Source organism: Podarcis cretensis (genome assembly GCF_951804945.1).
Source record: "Podarcis cretensis genome assembly, chromosome: 13".
Classification (NCBI taxonomy): domain Eukaryota; kingdom Metazoa; phylum Chordata; class Lepidosauria; order Squamata; family Lacertidae; genus Podarcis; species Podarcis cretensis.
Genome location: NC_137182.1, coordinates 42,916,908 through 42,934,703, shown reverse-complemented (window position 1 = coordinate 42,934,703; position 17,796 = coordinate 42,916,908). Strand labels below are relative to the sequence as shown.

The 17,796-nt window shown below is 43.8% G+C and overlaps 2 protein-coding genes and 1 pseudogene across 3 annotated transcripts in view; 2 read left to right on the top strand and 1 right to left on the bottom strand.

The window, feature by feature from the left end:
• Positions 1–17,796, top strand: part of LOC307201264 (angiogenin-3-like) — a 346,417-nt gene that overhangs the window by 300,005 nt on the left and 28,616 nt on the right. The gene's annotated exons all lie outside the window — the stretch shown is intronic.
• LOC307201263 (ribonuclease-like) lies at positions 599–7,126 on the bottom strand. The gene is made up of 2 exons (XM_079950318.1): positions 6,941–7,126; positions 599–2,077 (listed from the first exon to the last, which is right to left on the bottom strand). The coding sequence occupies exons 1-2, from the start codon at positions 7,043–7,045 to the stop codon at positions 1,619–1,621; spliced, it is 564 nt and encodes a 187-aa protein (XP_079806444.1). The 5' UTR covers positions 7,046–7,126; the 3' UTR covers positions 599–1,618.
• LOC307201280 (ribonuclease pseudogene) lies at positions 6,279–15,970 on the top strand (annotated as a pseudogene). Its single transcript, XR_013843910.1, has 3 exons — positions 6,279–6,379; positions 13,394–13,520; positions 15,450–15,970. The product of XR_013843910.1 is annotated as a ribonuclease pseudogene (transcript).

The following is a 17,796-nucleotide window of genomic DNA, read 5'->3' as shown; positions in this document are numbered from 1 at the left end:
TCCAACTCCCATCAGCCCCAGCCAGAATGACCAATGACCAAAGATTGTGGGAGCTGTAGTCCTGCAATATCTGGAAGGCCAGTTGTGTGCCATCTGTACTAAGATGAATGGATTGAAAAGAAAAGCTAAAAACGATTTGTGCATTATTATTATTATTATTACTACTATTACTATTATTTGTATACTGCCCTTCATCTGAAGATCGCAGGGCGGTTTACAACATAAAGATACAAAATGAGAACACAAAATACATAATAAAACAAACAAAACAAAACAATAACCCCCCTTGCCACAAACACATTTAAAAGGACATAGAATGTTAATCCGCCTAAAGCCTGGTTATAGAAAAATGTTTAAATTAAGATTTCCTAAACTAGTATGCCTAAATCAGAGAGGGAGCAGGAGTGTTTAAGAACATTGAAAGATGGGAAGAAGGTCGAGAGTTCTCCAGCACAGAAAAAGTGGATTTGATGATAGCAGATTTCTTAGACTGGAAACCTGACTGATGCCTGTCCTGAATGTCATCAACTAAGAAAAACTAGATCTGGGTGAAAATATATGCCATAAAATGAATGATTAAGAAACAAACTTGAGAGCCTTTAATTTGTTCATATGCAATGTTTTATTCACTTCTAATTTAAAGATAATGAATAAAAAAGGTTTGTAAGGTTTTTAATGTGTATTTATATAGTCCTTACTTTTCTTTTTACATGTGCAGCCAATATATGTGTAGCATATATATATATTGTGAGCAGTGGCTCACAATAATCACAACAGCATTGAAAATAAAACATCACAATCATTATAACACCAAACACAAAAGCACAGAAATAAAGCAAACAGCAATACGATTCAATAATGTCATGGTAACTCATAGCGCTGCCAGGATACTTCCCAATCACATGTGCTGAATACAGTTTATTCCAGCACATTGTCACTTATTTCTGTAAAATGATATTACAGTGGTACCTCGGTTTTTGAACGTCATCTGTTCCGGAAGAGGGTTTGAGTTCTGAAATGTTCGAAAACTCAATAGCTGACGGCTAAGCCACAGGATCTTGCATTCAGTGGAAGCTGTGTTGCATGTTCGACTTCCAAGACATATCCGAAAACTGAAGCATTTCGAAAATCGAAATGTTCATCAACGGAGACGTTCAAAAACCGAGGTACCACTGTGTAAACTTGTTGGATCAGATTCAGTCTCATTCATATTTAGGGTAGTCTCCTTACTGTTTGGAATACCAGTGATGACTCAGTGAAGCCCTATTGATTTCAGTGGGCCTAATCTGCATATGATTCAATCTTGATCCCATGGTGGTGGCCATGATTAACAATGACAATATTAGCGTTGAAACAGTGTCATCCGTATACACAGCACTTTGCAGAGCAACAAACATTAAAGGCGACTCCTTGCCCCAGTGAGCTTACAATCTGTTTGAGAATGGGGGAGGTGAGAAATAAAGAGGGAAGGAAAAGTCGAGGCAAGGGAAGGTTTCAATGGATTAATGTGAACACAGCTATTTCATGTACTTGGGCTTTGTTTTGACTGGGATACTGGGATACAGAATTTGATGAATACACAGGGAAGAGAGATTCCTTCAGGTCTACCAATGGTGCTTCAAAGAGAGGTCACAATCTGGCTTTCGTCATAGTGCACCGGCCAGCCGCCTTCGCAGCCAATGACGATGTACCTGGGCGAAATGTTCTCCTTGTATTCGCACGGTGGGCGAGTGGAGCCCCCCCGGAGCGTGCAAGTAGTGACTCTGAAGTGCTGCCGGCTCTTCCGCAGCTCCCCCGAGGGAAGCCCTCCTTCGGCACACACGGCCCGGATCTGCCGCTTGGAGCCGTGGATGAAAGTGTTCACCTCCTTGCACTCGGGTTTGGTCAGGCCACGGCTGCCCATGAGGGTGTTGCAGTATCGGCCGTGGAAGCGGCTCCTGGGCTCGTCTCGGTGCTGGTTCAGGAACTTCTCATAGCGGGGGTTGTTGCCGCAGGATGACTCAGGGAGTAGATCAACCAGCAGGACTGCAAGGAATAGGCAACAGACGTCTTCGGACAGCCTCATTCTTCCTAGCACCTAGGATTGTAATATAAATTATAATGCATAATATAATACATAATAGATATTATAATGCATAAAATAAGTTATGGTGGCAGATAAAGAAACTACAAAACAACAACAACACCACCACAAACTGGCTTATAAGCATAAAACCAAATTTACTAGAATAATAGCTAGAATAGAGATAGACTTATAACCATCCAAAAAACAAACATACTAAGGTGCCATGTGCAAGACAAAGCCTGGAGATAATGTAAACATGGAGTGGATAAGTGTACAACTCTACAAACTGCATGTACACTAAACGTTATACGGACTGGATAAATGAACCATTCAACAAGTAGCGTAAGTCCAATCACAGAACGGCAACCCCATACTGCCACAACGACAAGGGTAGCACTCTGGAGAATATTAAAAAGTTTTTCAAAGCTGTTTTTCAAAGATTGAGCTGGATGAGATGTTCTTCAATGGGTCTTGAGTTGGAAACACAAAGCCGGGTACATGGATCAATCACAGGAAGGCAAATCAAAGCCACCACCCTGGTGAGAATAATGCAGGGGGGCAAAAAGAGACCTGTTCTCTGGATTTATTACAGGTTTTGCTACACGCTTCGTCAGTCCGAAAAGCTGCATGATACAAAAAATAGCACTCCAATTACAATGTGTGGTAAACCATAAAAATTAGAAAAGATCAGTCTTATACTATACCTTACCCAATCATACAAAATGGGTTGCTCAGGATAAAGAAAGTATTCACAGGCACAGCTAGTGTTCAGACTCATAACAAGCAGTTAAAAACAATACAGGAGTATAGAATCAATCATCACATGATTACATGGTTAAAGCTGCAGCATCACTTTTCTGTTACAACCAAACAACAGTACACTCATACATAGCATTCTAGATCGAATTCAGTATTCAAACCCTTTGCATATAAGGTTCCTAATTGAAATATTAATTTATACTCTTTCTGTAACAAGGCTCTTCATATCTCTACAGTTCTAAAAGGTTGTTTTTTAAAGGTCCACAAGATTTAAAAAACTCATATTATTCTCTGTATGGGCTGCTTGCTGGAAATGCTGGAGTAATGGGGCGTCTAAACATATGTTATGTATTTTGGACCTATGCTCAGAGATTCTGGTCCTAATTGCACGAGTGGTACTGCCTACATATAACAGCCCACAAGCGCAGCGGATACAGTATACACAGTTTTTAGTAGAACAATTTGTGTGTCCTTATTTTTGCCACGAGAAGGCAGTGCGGTGACAGAATTGCTAACCTGGCATTTGCACAGTGAACACAACCTCTCCCTCTGTGCCCAGAACAGATGTGATGTGCAAATTCTAATAAGCATTCATATAAATCGGACATAGACATGGAGAAGAGAGGGGTACTGCTTTGATAGCTGAACACGTCATTCCCCTTCCCCCTGCAGTAAGGCTATAGGTGATTCAGAGGAGGATGGGCATGTGATGCAGGAGGAAGGAGTCTGGTCCTCCAATGGCAGCCCTGAGTTTCAGAGATGAATAGGGTCTCACACCATGGGCTCTTCCAGATGAGCTGTTTATTGAGAATCCATCCTGATTTGCTGGCACAATGCTTAGACCAAGACTGTGGCCACGTTCCCAATCACTGCATTCACTGCATTACCAGTGTCATGTTTGTATTGTATTAGAATAATTAAGCTTAAAGTGCCTAATTGGTTTACGACCCCAATTAGCTGCAGTTTATAGCGGTCCGGCACGCTCCTCAGCCAAGCTGCGCCGATCTGCGTCTCTTGGTTTCGCCTTGCAGAGTAAAGCACAGCGGAAAAACCGTTGCTTCAGATCCATGCAAACACACCAAGCGTTTGTGTTTGTTTATTTATCAGTCCTTTATTGCAGCAGAATATTTACAAAACGACATCTCTCAGACAGATACTCCCGGACTTCTAGCACTCATGGCTAATGGCCGCTGTCTCTCTCGAAGACACAGAGACAAGTAAGGAAAAATCTCCTCCCACCTCCCAAAACTGACGTCAGAATTTGAGGCATCACTCAGAACATCTTAACCCTATAAGTTCTGAATCTCCACAGTTTTCACAGGACGTTACCCAAAATGCATTGTGTATCCTGCACTTTGTTATAAATTGAGGTGTTGTTTCTCAACCCAGCTTCATGCCAAAAGTAAGCAAACAGTCTGTGAGCACCTAGAAAGGAATACTGTGATCACCAATAGTCAGCATGGATTTCTGAAAAATAAGTCATGTCAGACTAACCTGATCTCTTTTTTTGACAGAATTACAAGCCTGGTAGATGAAGGGAACGCAGTGGATGTAGCCTACCTTGATTTCAGCAAGGCATTTGACAAGGTGCCCCATGATATTCTTGTAAAGAAGCTGGTAAAATGCGGTCTTGACTATGCTACCACTCAGTGGATTTGTAACTGGCTGACTGACCGAACACAAACGGTGCTCATAAATGGTTCCTCTTCATCCTGGAGAAGAGTGACTAGTGGGGTGCCACAGGGATCTGTCTTGGGCCCAGTCTTATTCAACATCTTTATCAACGACTTGGATGATGGACTCAAGGGCATCCTGATCAAATTTGCAGATGACACCAAACTGGGAGGGGTGGCTAACACCCCAGAGGACAGGATCACACTTCAAAACGACCTTGACAGATTAGAGAACTGGGCCAAAACAAACAAGATGAATTTTAATAGGGAGAAATGTAAAGTATTGCACTTGGGCAAAAAAAATGAGAGTCACAAATACAAGATGGGTGACACCTGGCTTGAGAGCAGTACATGTGAAAAGGATCTAGGACTCTTGGTTGACCACAAACTTGACATGAGCCAACAGTGTGATGCGGCAGCTAAGAAAGCCAATGCAATTCTGGGCTGCATCAATAGGAGTATTGCATCTAGATCAAGGGAAGTAATAGTGCCACTGTATTCTGCTCTGGTCAGACCTCACCTGGAGTACTGTGTCCAGTTCTGGGCACCACAGTTCAAGAAGGACACAGACAAACTGGAACGGGTCCAGAGGAGGGCAACCAAAATGGTCAAAGGCCTGGAAACGATGCCTTATGAAGAACGGCTAAGGGAGCTGGGCATGTTTAGCCTGGAGAAGAGGAGGTTAAGGGGTGATATGATAGCCATGTTCAAATATATAAAAGGATGTCACATAAAGGAGGGAGAAAGGTTGTTTTCTGCTGCTCCAGAGAAGCGGACACGGAGCAATGGTTCCAAACTACAAGAAAAAAAGATTCCACCTATACATTAGGAAGAACTTCCTGACAGTAAGAGCTGTTCGACAGTGGAATTTGCTGCCAAGGAGTGTGGTGGAGTCTCCTTCTTTGGAGGTCTTTAAGCAGAGGCTTGACAACCATATGTCAGGAGTGCTCTGATGGTGTTTCCTGCTTGGCAGGGGGTTGGACTCGATGGCCCTTGTGGTCTCTTCCAACTCTATGATTCTATGATTCTAAGGAGTCCTTAAGTCACTCCTAATTTTTCTCTAGCAAAAATGTGAACATGTTTGCCAAGGGAATCATATCCATCACCCCCATCAATAATAAAAAAGGTAAACGTAAAGGAGCCCTGGACGGTTAAGGTGACTATGGGGTTGCTCATCTCACTTTAGGCTGACGAAGCCGGCGTTTGCCCACAGACAGCCTTCCGGGTCATGTGGCCAGCAGGACTAAACCCCTTCTGGCACAACGGGACACCATGACAGTAACCAGAGTGAATGGAAACGCCATTCACCTTCCCATCGCAGTGGTACCTATTTATCTACTTGCACTGGCATGCTTTCGAACTACTAGGTTGGCAGGAGCTGGGACAGAGCAAAGGGAGCTCACATCGCATGGATTTGAAATGCCGACCTTCCAATCAGCAAGCCCAAGAGGCCCCGTGGTTTAGAGCATAGCACCACCCACTCCCTACCCCCATCAATATCCCCTGGTTAGTACAGAAACAGAAATGAACAGCCTATGTGAACATCAAGGAGGAGGTGGCAGAACTGTGAAATGTAGTAGTGAAAAAAATAACTTCACTGTTCTCTAAGGTGGTAATGGGAACACTATGCCTGAACTTTATTGAGCATTTGTTCTGATTTATTTGGAGGGGGTTATATGGCAAAGAGCATTCCTCCTGAATCCACCCTAATTCACAACTTCCCATAAAGTCCATTATTGTGTTTGAAGTAGATTTGCAGCACCATGGTTGCAGTGTGCCTTGTATGAATTTAATTGTGCTGACGTTCTGGAGGCAACCAAAATTATGTTTTGCATATCACTGCATAAGGATCGCTAATTGGACCGGGCAGGATGACAGGCTGGTGAGTGGAAATGGATTGATCTGCTCTTTCAACATTTGAACAAAAGCCAAAATCTGCATATGAAGTGTTTTTAGGCATGGGGTTAAACAGTTCACGTGCAAATATTTCTTACAGGCACAGCTGCAGCAGCGGGTTGAAAAATTGGCAGCCCTACCGCCATCCTGGTTGCTCTATGCCTGACCCACACCCGTTTCTGTAGGTTAGGAATGTGAATTTGAAGTCCATTGCAGGAAAACTAGAAAACAGTGGGATCAGCTTTGGTCTACTTGCTACACGGTGTGTTTAAATCGAATCACATGGTATTCCTGGTACTCTGATGAAATTAGGCAGATGGGTTAAAAGTTAGTGCTGTTCCTGGAATCCTTATGGCAGTCTCACCCTCCATTTTCTCTTTCACCAGTTAGGAAAGAAAACAGCAGCAACTGGGTGTGGCAGGAGACAGGAATCCAAGAACTGGTTCACAGGACAATGGAAGAAAGATGCAAATCAGGTTCCTTCAGATAATGAGGAAAAGACAAAACAGCAGAGGGAAGGAGAGAAAGGAATGCAAAAAGGACTCACTTTTTCCAGGGGGACCGTATTGGATTCAGCTCCACACAGATCAAGCTGCTGATTTACCACTCTGTTGTGCTTTGGAGCCAATGAACAGTTTGCCAAAAGTTTCATAACTTTTTCCTAGGAAGAAATCCATGGATTGTGCCAGACTGGGTTTTATATAAACCATGCCTCTCCCTTTTGGCTATCATTGCTTTTTTGGCACGCTCTCTCTCTCACACACACACACTTACATAACAAACCCGTTTTTACTCTGTTTCAACTAAGGAAGGAAGGATCTGTCGATTTTTGTTCTTTCAGTTCTCATTCTCTCCTTCTTTAATGTCGTTCCCCACATTTCTTAGCCTTTTTCATCTCATGAAAATTCGTCAGCATTTCAGTGTAGATTTATTTTAATCAATAAATTTTTGACAGGAGCCAGAGTGCACAGAAACACCATTTACCTTCCCACCAGAGTGGTACCTATTTATCTACTTGCACTTTGATGTGCTTTCGAACTGCTAGGCTGGCAGGAGCTGGGGCAAAACAATGGGAACTCACCCCGTTGCAGGGATTCGAACTGCAGACCTTCCGATTGGCAAGCCCAAGAGGCTCAGTGGTTTAGAGCACAGCGCCACCCACTGTTTATAGTGCTATAAACAAAGTTTATAGTGTTGCCCACACGACACAAACCCACAGGCTTCCATTCGTGTGAGGGAAAAGAAGCTTGTGGAGTCCATAAGTCACTGGACTCCCATCAGCATAGCTAATAATAATAATAATAATAATAATAATAATAATAATAATTTATTATTTATACCCCGCCCATCTGGCTGGGCTTCCCTAACCACTCTGGGCAGCTTCCAAAAAAATATTAAAATACTGTAATACATCAAACATGAAAAGCTTCCCTAAACAGGGCTGCCTTCAGATGTCTTCTAAAGTCTGGTAGTTGTTGTTTTCTTTGACATCTGGTGGGAGGGTGTTCCGCAGGGCGGGTGCCACTACTGAGAAGGCCCTCTGCCTGGTTCCCTGTAACTTGGCTTCTCGCAGTGAGGGAACTGCCAGAAGGCCCTCGGTGCTGGACCGCAGAGTCTGGGTAGAACGATGGGGGTAGCGACGCTCCTTCAGATATATGGTCAGGGATGCAGCCAGTAAATTGTTACTGCCAATTACATTGTGTTTGTGCATGTTAAATGCATTTATTGCTTAGATCAGACAGGCTTTATTCCCAAATGGAATATTGCTGACTTGATCCAAAGGGCATTCAGTATGATATACTGTGACTTCAGAAAAATGTGGTATCTCTAGACACAGACAAAACTTTTAATGGTGTGTTGTGGGCATTTTTAAAAATGTTGTTTAAATACATGGCATTTGGAAAATGATTTTTGCACTATACATGAAGTTGTTGGCAATAATAGTGATGAATGGGTTGTCTTCTCTGAGGCTACACCTTAAGAGAGGAATGAAGGAGGCCTCTCCCTTGTTGCATTTGCAATAGACAATGAAACTTTGTAGAATAAAATTAGACCCAATTTTAATATCAAGGGGGTCTGCATTTTTGGGGTGGAACATTCCATCAATTTATTTGCCAATAACATCCTTTTAATATTTTCAAATCCTGAGCAAGCAGTGTCTCTCTTTTGTGAAACAGTTGCCTGCCTTGAAATAACTTCCTCTGAAACTATTATGTGCTTCAGTCTTTCCACAGGAGAACAAAAACATATCTTTGCTTATACAGGGTTTTGTTCTGAAGAATCCTGGGAATTATAGTTTATTAAGAGTGCTGGGAATTATAGCTTTGTATAGGGTAAACTACAGCTCCCAGAATTATTCGCTTTAAATCATGTGCTTTAAATCTATGGTATGTACACAGCTCTTTGTCTTCTGAAATATGCTCCCTCCATTTGTAAAGGCCTCCCTGAATTTCCTGCAACTCAGAAAAGGGGAAGCAAACAATACTTTACACATCACCTAAAGCATGCTTATCTATTTCTCTCTGCCAAATGCTGGTGACTTTATAATATACTGTGCTGCAAAGAACAAGGATGTCTCTATTAAGGGTACTCGTCTCATTACTTTCTCTGAGTGGCCACTTGTGGCTGTAGAGGGCTAATATTGCTCACCTGTAGTATTCGCAGAAGACCTCTTGCCTCACAAAACTATAAGTGTCCTCCTGAGATTTCTCATGTGCAAAAATAGTCATCTGGGAGTGAGATCTTGCAAGGGCTACCCAGGCCTTGGGCAGCTTCATCCCTGTTTTGTTCACCACCCTATCCAATTCCAAACCTACTTTCCAGTTGTTCTTCACCTCCTTGGCCATTGAATTCGCAGCATCCATATCCAAATTCTCAATGGAACTGCTGACATCCTGATGATATGTATGAAGTACTTGCCAGTCCATGCCAGCTAAAAGGAGTTTCTGCAGCTGACCCTTCCTCAAGGGATTCTGGCAGAGTTTGCACGTCCCATCTGGGTGCTGCCATTGGCTGGTGTCCACCACAAATGCTCATTTTCTCTTCAGGGTACTAATGTCAACTCCCTAGCCAATGAAGTACCATAATGGCCAGGCACAAAAGTGTCCTGCTTCTTGCAGATAGAGCTGTGGAACCAATGGCATTGGCTTAGATGTTGTTGGAGGAAGTTGGAAGAGAAATGGGAGGAAGGCTGCTAGGAAGAGGCACTGTTTGGACATGATTGATCTGATGGGATCCTTCATTCCAGAGGGGCTGTCAGCTTGTAAATTACCCCAGGAAACAAAACAGAGAGGGTTTGTTTGTACCATCTAGGCATGTAGGTGTCATTAGGACTGTAAAGTGAGGTATAAATTCACTCAGAATGAATCAGCAGCAGCAACCTTACCTGCTTCCTGATTTCCAAGCTTTTTCTATTTCTTCTCAGTGTATTACTACTTTGGCTCTCATCCATGAAATATTGCTAATTGGACATGGTAGGATCAGAGGATGCTGAGTGGAAATGGACTTACCTGCTCTTTCAGCTTTTAAACAAAACCCAAAATCTGCACATGGAGTGTTTTATGGTCTGGGGAGAAACAGTTCACATGCAAATATCTATAGAACAAACATCTTTTGCAGGCATCGCTATAACACCTGGCTGAAAAGACGACAGCCCTACATCCAAACTGGTTGCTCCCACACCCATTTTGGCAGCCATGTAAAGTCAAAGGACCTTGATAGATTTGTCTTTAAATGAGTACAGAATTGAACTTCTGTCGCACTTCTGGTCAACTGAAGTTTGCATGGGCAACTTGAAAGCATGCACGCCACCAGAAAAAAATGCCTTGCCTCCCTGGAGCCATTTTGTTTCCTTAATTCCTAGCCAGTAGAAGAGCACTGTGTCACCCAAAAGCTTGTATACTATGCTGTGGTTTTTTTTCTAGCTCGTCATTTATGTTTGGCAACCGATTAAGAGCTGGAGAAGCCTGGTCTGCTGCCTGCTACATTTAGAACTGATACATTTAGAAGTGCCACATAAAGTTCGTTTCACATTTGCAAGGTTTGGGTGCTTTTAATGTGGAGGCACCTATGTATTTTCTGGAACTCTACATCATTGATCGTAGGCAGGTCTACTTTATATTGGTATGTGTAAGAAAATGCCAAAATTGATTGACCACTTAATAACCCACCGTTCCACAGCAGCTTTAAGTATAAAATAGTATATTATTTTATGTAAACTGTTCAGAGAGCTTTCTCTCTCTCTCTCTCTCTCTCTCTCTCTCTCTCTCGGCTGTCTGTGAATTTTATTTATTTATTTCATAAAATTTACACGCCACTTGATTGTAGAAAAAAACCTCAAAGCAGTTTTCAAAAAAGTTTTTTTGTTAGATAAAATAAATAAATAAATGTAATCCTAGAAAGGTGGGCCATAAAAGCTCAAATATACATATACAACAAATAAGGCCACCCCATCTCTGTCCTTGTTTGTGAAATTCCCCTGGTGAAACATTACAGGATGAGGCCCCCTCTCCTGTGCTGTGGTAACAGGTCTTTGAGGTTATTATCCCCTCTACATGTATGTCTCAATCTATTAGTCAGTTGGTGGTTTGGAAGCACATACAGAAGACAGTTACAAAACACGATAGCAGGACCAAGGAGATCATGGCCATTTGCTCAACAGGAAAGATCGGGAAACTGGAGGCACTTCAGACAAGTTGGTGTATCTCCTTTTTTGGAAGCTTGTTCCAACAAGAGCCTTGAACTGTTGAAGAAACCCAGACTGTCTTCACCCACCCCATTCAACAGCATTATATTATATTATACCGTATTGGCCCGAGTATAAGCTGCACCTGAATAAAAGTCGCAACTTTAAAATTCGAGGAGGGAGAGAGAAAAAAGAAAAAAATATGCAAATATAAGCCGCTGCTCCTGGCTGCATACTGGGGTGGGACTGGGGGGTTGGGATCCGCATTGCTGACAGCATATTCCCCTTCCTCGCTCTCCCCCTTCCGGCCTTGGGGGAGAGGATGGGGGACTATGCATGGGGCAGGCGTCACTTTGCTGCTCTCCTAGCACTGTTTGCCCCACGCTCCTGGCTGCATACCATAAGGTCGCGAATATAAGCCACACTTGAACTTTTTATGGTCAGAATTTGGGTGGATAGTGAGGCTTATATTCAGGCCAATACGTTATTAGCTTCCCCTGCTCCATGTGGTATTGGGTCCAAAGAAAGTCAATTTGTACTTCTGCCAAATGCCAAGTGCTACTAGCACCACCTCTGGCAGTAGCTGCTCCAGTTTTAAACTTTGTGACTAGAAGAAATTCAGCTGTGGAACATTTTGTGGGGATGAAATGAGGAGAAAAGCCATGGCCAGTCTAACTTCTGAATTTTGGCTTTCCACATCCTAGTCTGAAACTCTAACCAATCCACCACACCAGCCCTCTCTTTGTCTTTCTTTTAAAAGAAGCAGCAACTGTGTGCAGGTAGAATTAGATCAGGGGCACAGAAAGGGGAGATTAACATCAGGGATGGCAGCCTGAGGTGGTTGCCTCAGGTGGCAGGATCCCAGTAGAGTCTAGGAGCAGCAAATCCTGCCACTGCACCTGCCAGTTACCAAGGCTGCTAAAACTGCCACAGCAGCTGCCATGGCAACCTACAAAGATGGCACTGAGGTTGCTTTCTGCCTCCCTCCCTCAGCTAATGTTGCCATGCACAACAGCAAGGCAGCAACCCTCCTCTCTCATCTTCTCCCCCACCCACAGAATGCTACCTTGCACAGTTGGATGTGGGTGGCGCTGTGGTCTAAACCACTAAGCCTCTTGGGCTTGCTGATTGGAAGGTTGGCAGTTCGAATCTGTGTGATGGGGTGAGCTCCCGTTGCTCTGTCCCAGCTTCTGCCAACCTAGCAGTTTGAAAGCATGCCAGTGCAAGTAGATAAATAGGTACCACTGTGGCAGGAAGGTAAACGGTGTTTCTGTGCACTCTGGCACTTGCCACAGTTCTCCATGCACCAGTAGCAGTTTAGTCATGCTGGTCACATGACCTGGGAAACTCTGTGGACAAGCACCAGCTCCCTTGGCCTGAAAGCGAGATGAGCGCCGCAACCCCATAGTCGCCTTTGACTGGACCTATCTGTCCAGGGGTCCTTTACCTTTTACCTTTTTTACCTTGCACAGTAAGGCAACACCCAACCTTTATCTCATTTCTTTTTCATGTTTACACATAGGCTTGCAGACCCTCGAAATGTCCCTATTTTCAGATTTGACCCAAGAATGTCCCAATTTTCTTTGGGATGTCTCTATTTTCATCAGAGAATATGGAGTTATACGACCCCTGAGCCAAGGAGATAAGTAACTATACAACCTTAAAAAAAAGGAAAAAAAGGTAAAGGACCCCTGGATGGTTAAGCCCAATCAAAGGCAGCTATGGGGTTGCAGTGCTCATCTCACTTTCAGGCCAAGGGAGCCGGCGTTTGTCCACAGACAGCTTTACAGGTCATGTGGCCAGCTAGGTTTTGAACTGCTATGTTGGCAGGAGCTGGGACAGAGCAACAGGAGCTCACCCCATCACAGGGATTCGAACCGCCAACCCTCTGATCAGCAAGCCCAAGAGGCTCAGTGGTTTAGACCACAGCGCCTCCCGTGTGCCAACCTAACAGTTTGAAAGCACACCAGTTCAAGTAGATAAATATGTACCAATGCAGTGGGAAGGTAAATGGCATTTTTATGTGCTCTGGTTTCTGTCATGGTGTTCCATTGTGCCAGAAGCATTTTAGTCATGCTTATGGGCTTCCCAGGAAAACAAATCCTGGGTCTAAATCCAGGTGGTGATTGCCTGAAGTCAGGCACTGATCATAATGAAGAAGGGCTGAACACATTCGTTTCCAAAGATGGCGGTGTAGGTTGTCCACCTAATTTCATGCTATATAACTCAGCAACCTTCTGCCAGAAAGTTGCTATGTGCAGGATTACTTAAACAGGGAACTCATAGGACAGCTTAAACTTCTTCATATGACAACAGGCTTGCAAGCTCTATATAACAGGAACTCTGAGAAGAGGAAGGACTCCTGCTGGAGTCCTCAGCCCTGTTGACAGCTGCATTCATTCATCTAGGAGGAAGCCAAAAAGGGAGACGCTTGACAGGTTGGGTAAGTGTGCAGTAATGGATCGTGCCTCGTTTCCCCCGAAGGCTACAACCATCAGTGATGCATGGAGTTTAGGAATGGAATGGATGAGTCTGTGTGACTGAGAAAGCCCTTTAGATTTAGATGCACATGTGTCCCTCTAGCCAGAACTCCTGGTTTCTGCCCATGAGTAGTGCTCAGAGGTGAAACACAACTGAAGATGTCAAAGGACTCGAGTCATCTGGTTTGAAATATAAAATAGGGACATTAAAAGGTCTGAGCTGATTTGGCTTGCCTTGGATTAAGCAAAGCTATTTCCTAATGTTTTCACAGAAATAGTCCTGCCACTCTGAACCATAGTTCAGTCACTCTGCCATAGTTCAGTCACTCTGAACTGAGCCTGTGGAAGCTCACTTGTCACTAGATGCAAATATTGTTTTGTATGAATTACTCAGTCCCTAAAAAGGTAGCACTTCTGGTTTAGTATGCTCACCTTTTTATTGCTGGAAAATTCATTTCTTCACAGCACAACTTGCCAAAATCTAGTAAGTCAAGTTCTTTCCAGCACATTATCTCCACGCAAGGAAGCTTGTCACCTGCTAAATTTCCACACATTAAAGGTTCGGTGTTCCTGCCAGGAATAAAACTAGCAACGCTTATGCAGGCATTCATATTCCCAATTACCAGGATCCTCAAGGGACCCACAAGAATACTGCAAGTTTAGGGGGAAGAATACTGCAAGTTTAGGCACTATAAATGTGACTATGAAAGGGCAGTGAATGGATGTTAAGAGGTAAAGATGGATGGATCTGTCAGTATTGGTTCTCTCATTTTCTTATTTTTTTAACCTTAAATTTAGTTCTCCACATTTCCACAGCAATTTGTAGGTTAATAAAATTAAATAAATAAAATTCACCAGCAATTTAGTTAGGAGTAAATAGTCCATGTTTCTGCTGTGCTTTGAGGGGATTGGAAATGGAGAGGGATGATAGAGACAGCAGTGGGGTGAGAGGGACATGGCAGCAGTGGTCTCTCAGCAGCGACAATATGACATTTGCCAGGATGGGGTTAGGATGCCCACTCTGCAGCCTCGGCTCATCCCCTTCCTGTCTTTCTAGCATGAGCCATAGCTCAATGCAAGAGCATGTGCTTCAATGAACTGTGCTTAGTCCCCAGAATCAGATACTCGAGTTACAGCTGCAGGAGTCTCCTGCCTGAAGCACTGGAGTACAGTTACTAGTCAGTGTGGACAGAACTGAACTAGATGGACTGATGGTCTCGTTTGGTCTAAGGCAACTTCCTTTAGTGCACTGATGGGGAACCTCCATCCCACAGCCTTTCGACAAAATAACATTTTATACAAACGAGTCAGCTAGTATACTGTAGGTTTAGGAGACACACAAGATGACAACAGCTTGGTGACAGTTCAATGTGGTGATCATAATGGTCACACAGACTTCTTGGGACACTCCTGTCATCCTCAGTGGAAAAATACCTTGACAGAAAATATAATGTCTGTGATCTCTTTTCTGGAATTCACAAGTTTAAAAGGAACAACCTGCCACTCTCCAAATGGTCACAGATGCACAAAGACAGACCAAAAATGGGTATATTATTGTCAGGCAAGGATCACAATGGAATATAAAACCCTATTTTAAAAACAAATCTTGCAGGGGAAATCTTTCCAATGGCCAATTCCACAGCCAAAAAGGCCCTGCCATTTCCCCCACAAGTAGTGCCCCATCCATTGTGGGGCAGATCACAAAGGAGCTCCCTGGCAAAGGGATTGTCAGGTGACTGACAGCTGGGCTGCCCTGCCCACCTGTCAAAGTGACCAGCTTTGGCTGTGGTTGCTCAGGATCTGGTCCACACTAGGCAAAAAATGTTCCTCACTCCTGCTTTAGCATATAGTGCTTATCATGTGTGTTGCTTTATTATCGCTTGCCTTTGCAGATACCCAGCACAAAAGGACGCTGCCATGTCTCCCAGGAGCCCTCACCGTAGGGCCCTTCTTCTCCTGCTCGTCATCATGGCCACCACCCTTCTCCCATGGAGCCAGGCTACATCTTACACTGACTTCCTGAAGAGGCACCAGGACAACCCGAAATCTGACTTGCAGAGTGACAGCACCTACTGCAATCTGATGATGCAACGGAGACACCTGAACTGCCAGCGAGGCAACACCTTCATCCATGCCAGCGAACAGCAGCTGACTTCCATCTGCAATTCCAGAGGGAAGATCCTGGATGGGAACCAGACCAGCAAGACCCTCTTCCCGATCACCATCTGCACCCGGGGGAAAGGCCTCCGAAGAGTCTTCTGCAGGTACAAGGGGAAAAGCAAAATCAAGAGGATCCGGGTCACCTGCGAGAAGGGACTCCCTGTCCATTACATTTCTCATGCTTAAGCCTAGCAGTTGGAACAGGCCAGGCTGCTGAAAGAATCCTGCTTTGCCTTGGCCATTGCTCTTCAAGCTCTTCATTGCTCTTCAAGCTCATCTACCCAGAGCAATTTACAAAGCTGGGCCCCATGCTATGCAAATTACACCCTTCCTGATTTGTCCTGTTTCTCTTTATTCTGCACATCACATCACACAACTTTCATTCTGTGTTTAAAACAACGGCAGTGGTGTTTCTTTAAAACTCCAGAACGTGTCAATCCAAAAGAGTCTGCAGCTTGCTTGCTAGTTTCCATTATACTAGTTTCCAAATCAAGGGAAGCAGCCTCCACTGCCACCTGCCTATGCAAGGTGGTTCAAGAAGGAAGGAAGGAAGGAAGGAAGGAAGGAAGGAAGGAAGGGAGGGAAAAAGGAACAGAAAAGAAGAGAGGAGAGGAGAGGAAAGGAGAGGAGAGGAGAGAGAAAACACACACAGAGAGACACACACACACACACAGAGAGAGGGAGAGGAAACAGACACTATACAGTGGTGCCTCGCAAGACGAAAAAAATCCGTTCTGCGAGTCTCTTCGCCGTGCGGTTTTTTTGTCTTGCGAAGCAAGCCCATTAGCGGCTTAGCGGATCAGCTGATAAGCAGATTAGCGGATCAGCTGATAAGCGGCTTAGCGGCTTAGCGGATCAGCTAGTAAGCAGTTTAGCGGCTTAGCGGATCAGCTGATAAGTGGCTTAGCGGCTTAGAAAAAGGGGGGGAGGGGAAAAAACCCGCAGGAACTCACAAGACATTTTCGTCTTGCGAAGCAAGCCCATAGGAAATTCGTTTTGCGAAGCACCTCCAAAACGGAAAACCCTTTCGTCTAGCAGGTTTTCCGTCTTGCAAGGCATTCGTCTTGTGGGGCACCACTGTATTCATAAATCCGTATCAGAATGTAGCAAAGCTTGGGAGAGCTCAATATTTGAAGGGTTCACCAGCGTTTGCCAAACCCTTAATTCTTTGAATAATAGAATAATAGAACTGTAGAACCCTGAGGATCCAGTCCATCTTCGACAATGAAGGAATCTCAACTAAAGCATCCGTGACAGATGACCATCCAACCTCTGTTTAAAAGCCTCCAGTGAAGGACTGTCCGTCACCTTACAAAGTAGTCTGTTCCACTGTCAAATAGCTCTTACTATCAGAAAGTTCTACCTAATGATTAACCAGAACCTCTTTTCTTGTACTTTGAATCCATTGGTTTGGGTTCTACCCTCTGGAGCAGCAGAAAACAAACTTGCTGCATCTTCCATGTGACAGCTCTTCAGTTGTTTAAATATAGCTCTCTTCCCTTCTCCAGGCTTCTGTTGAAACTTTTTAGCCAGCTAGCTTTTAATTAGGTTTTGATAAGGTGACAGGCACATATTCTGGATTATCTTCTTCCATGCCTGAATTTACAGCTTTGCTAAAATAAAACTGGGCTTCATTCAAGCTTGAAACCGAATCCTTGGTTATTTAGAAAGCTCAATCTAAGTATACACAAGATCTCCTGTGTTGCTGGGTGGGCAAGGGAGGAATTAAGAGATGAATGAGAACCTACATTTTTCTACAGTGACTGTATTACATTGATTTTTTCCACCTCTCTGCTATGGTATTTTTTTTTTTAAAAAAAAAATCACTACCCAAAGAATACGAATAAGAATTTAATATTTATACCCCGCCCATCTGGCTGGGTTTCCCCAGCCACTCTGGGCTGCTTCCAACAAAATATTAAAATACAATATTCTATTAAACATTAAAAGCTTCCATAAATACGGCTGCCTTCAGATGTCTTCTAAAAGTCTGGTAGTTGTTTTTCTCTTTGACATCCAGTGGGAGGGCGTTCCACAGAGTGGGTGCCACTACCGAGAAGGCCCTCTGTCTGGTCTCCT

What these genes read in the sequence shown, in the direction of transcription:
- LOC307201263 (XM_079950318.1), bottom strand. Translation starts at nt 7,045, where the DNA reads ATGAAACTTTTGGCAAACTGTTCATTGGCTCCAAAGCACAACAGAGTG. An exon ending in ATACGGTCCCCCTGGAAAAA is followed by an intron (nt 2,078 to 6,940) that starts GTGAGTCCTTTT and finishes TTACAATCCTAG; the next exon opens with GTGCTAGGAAGAATGAGGCT.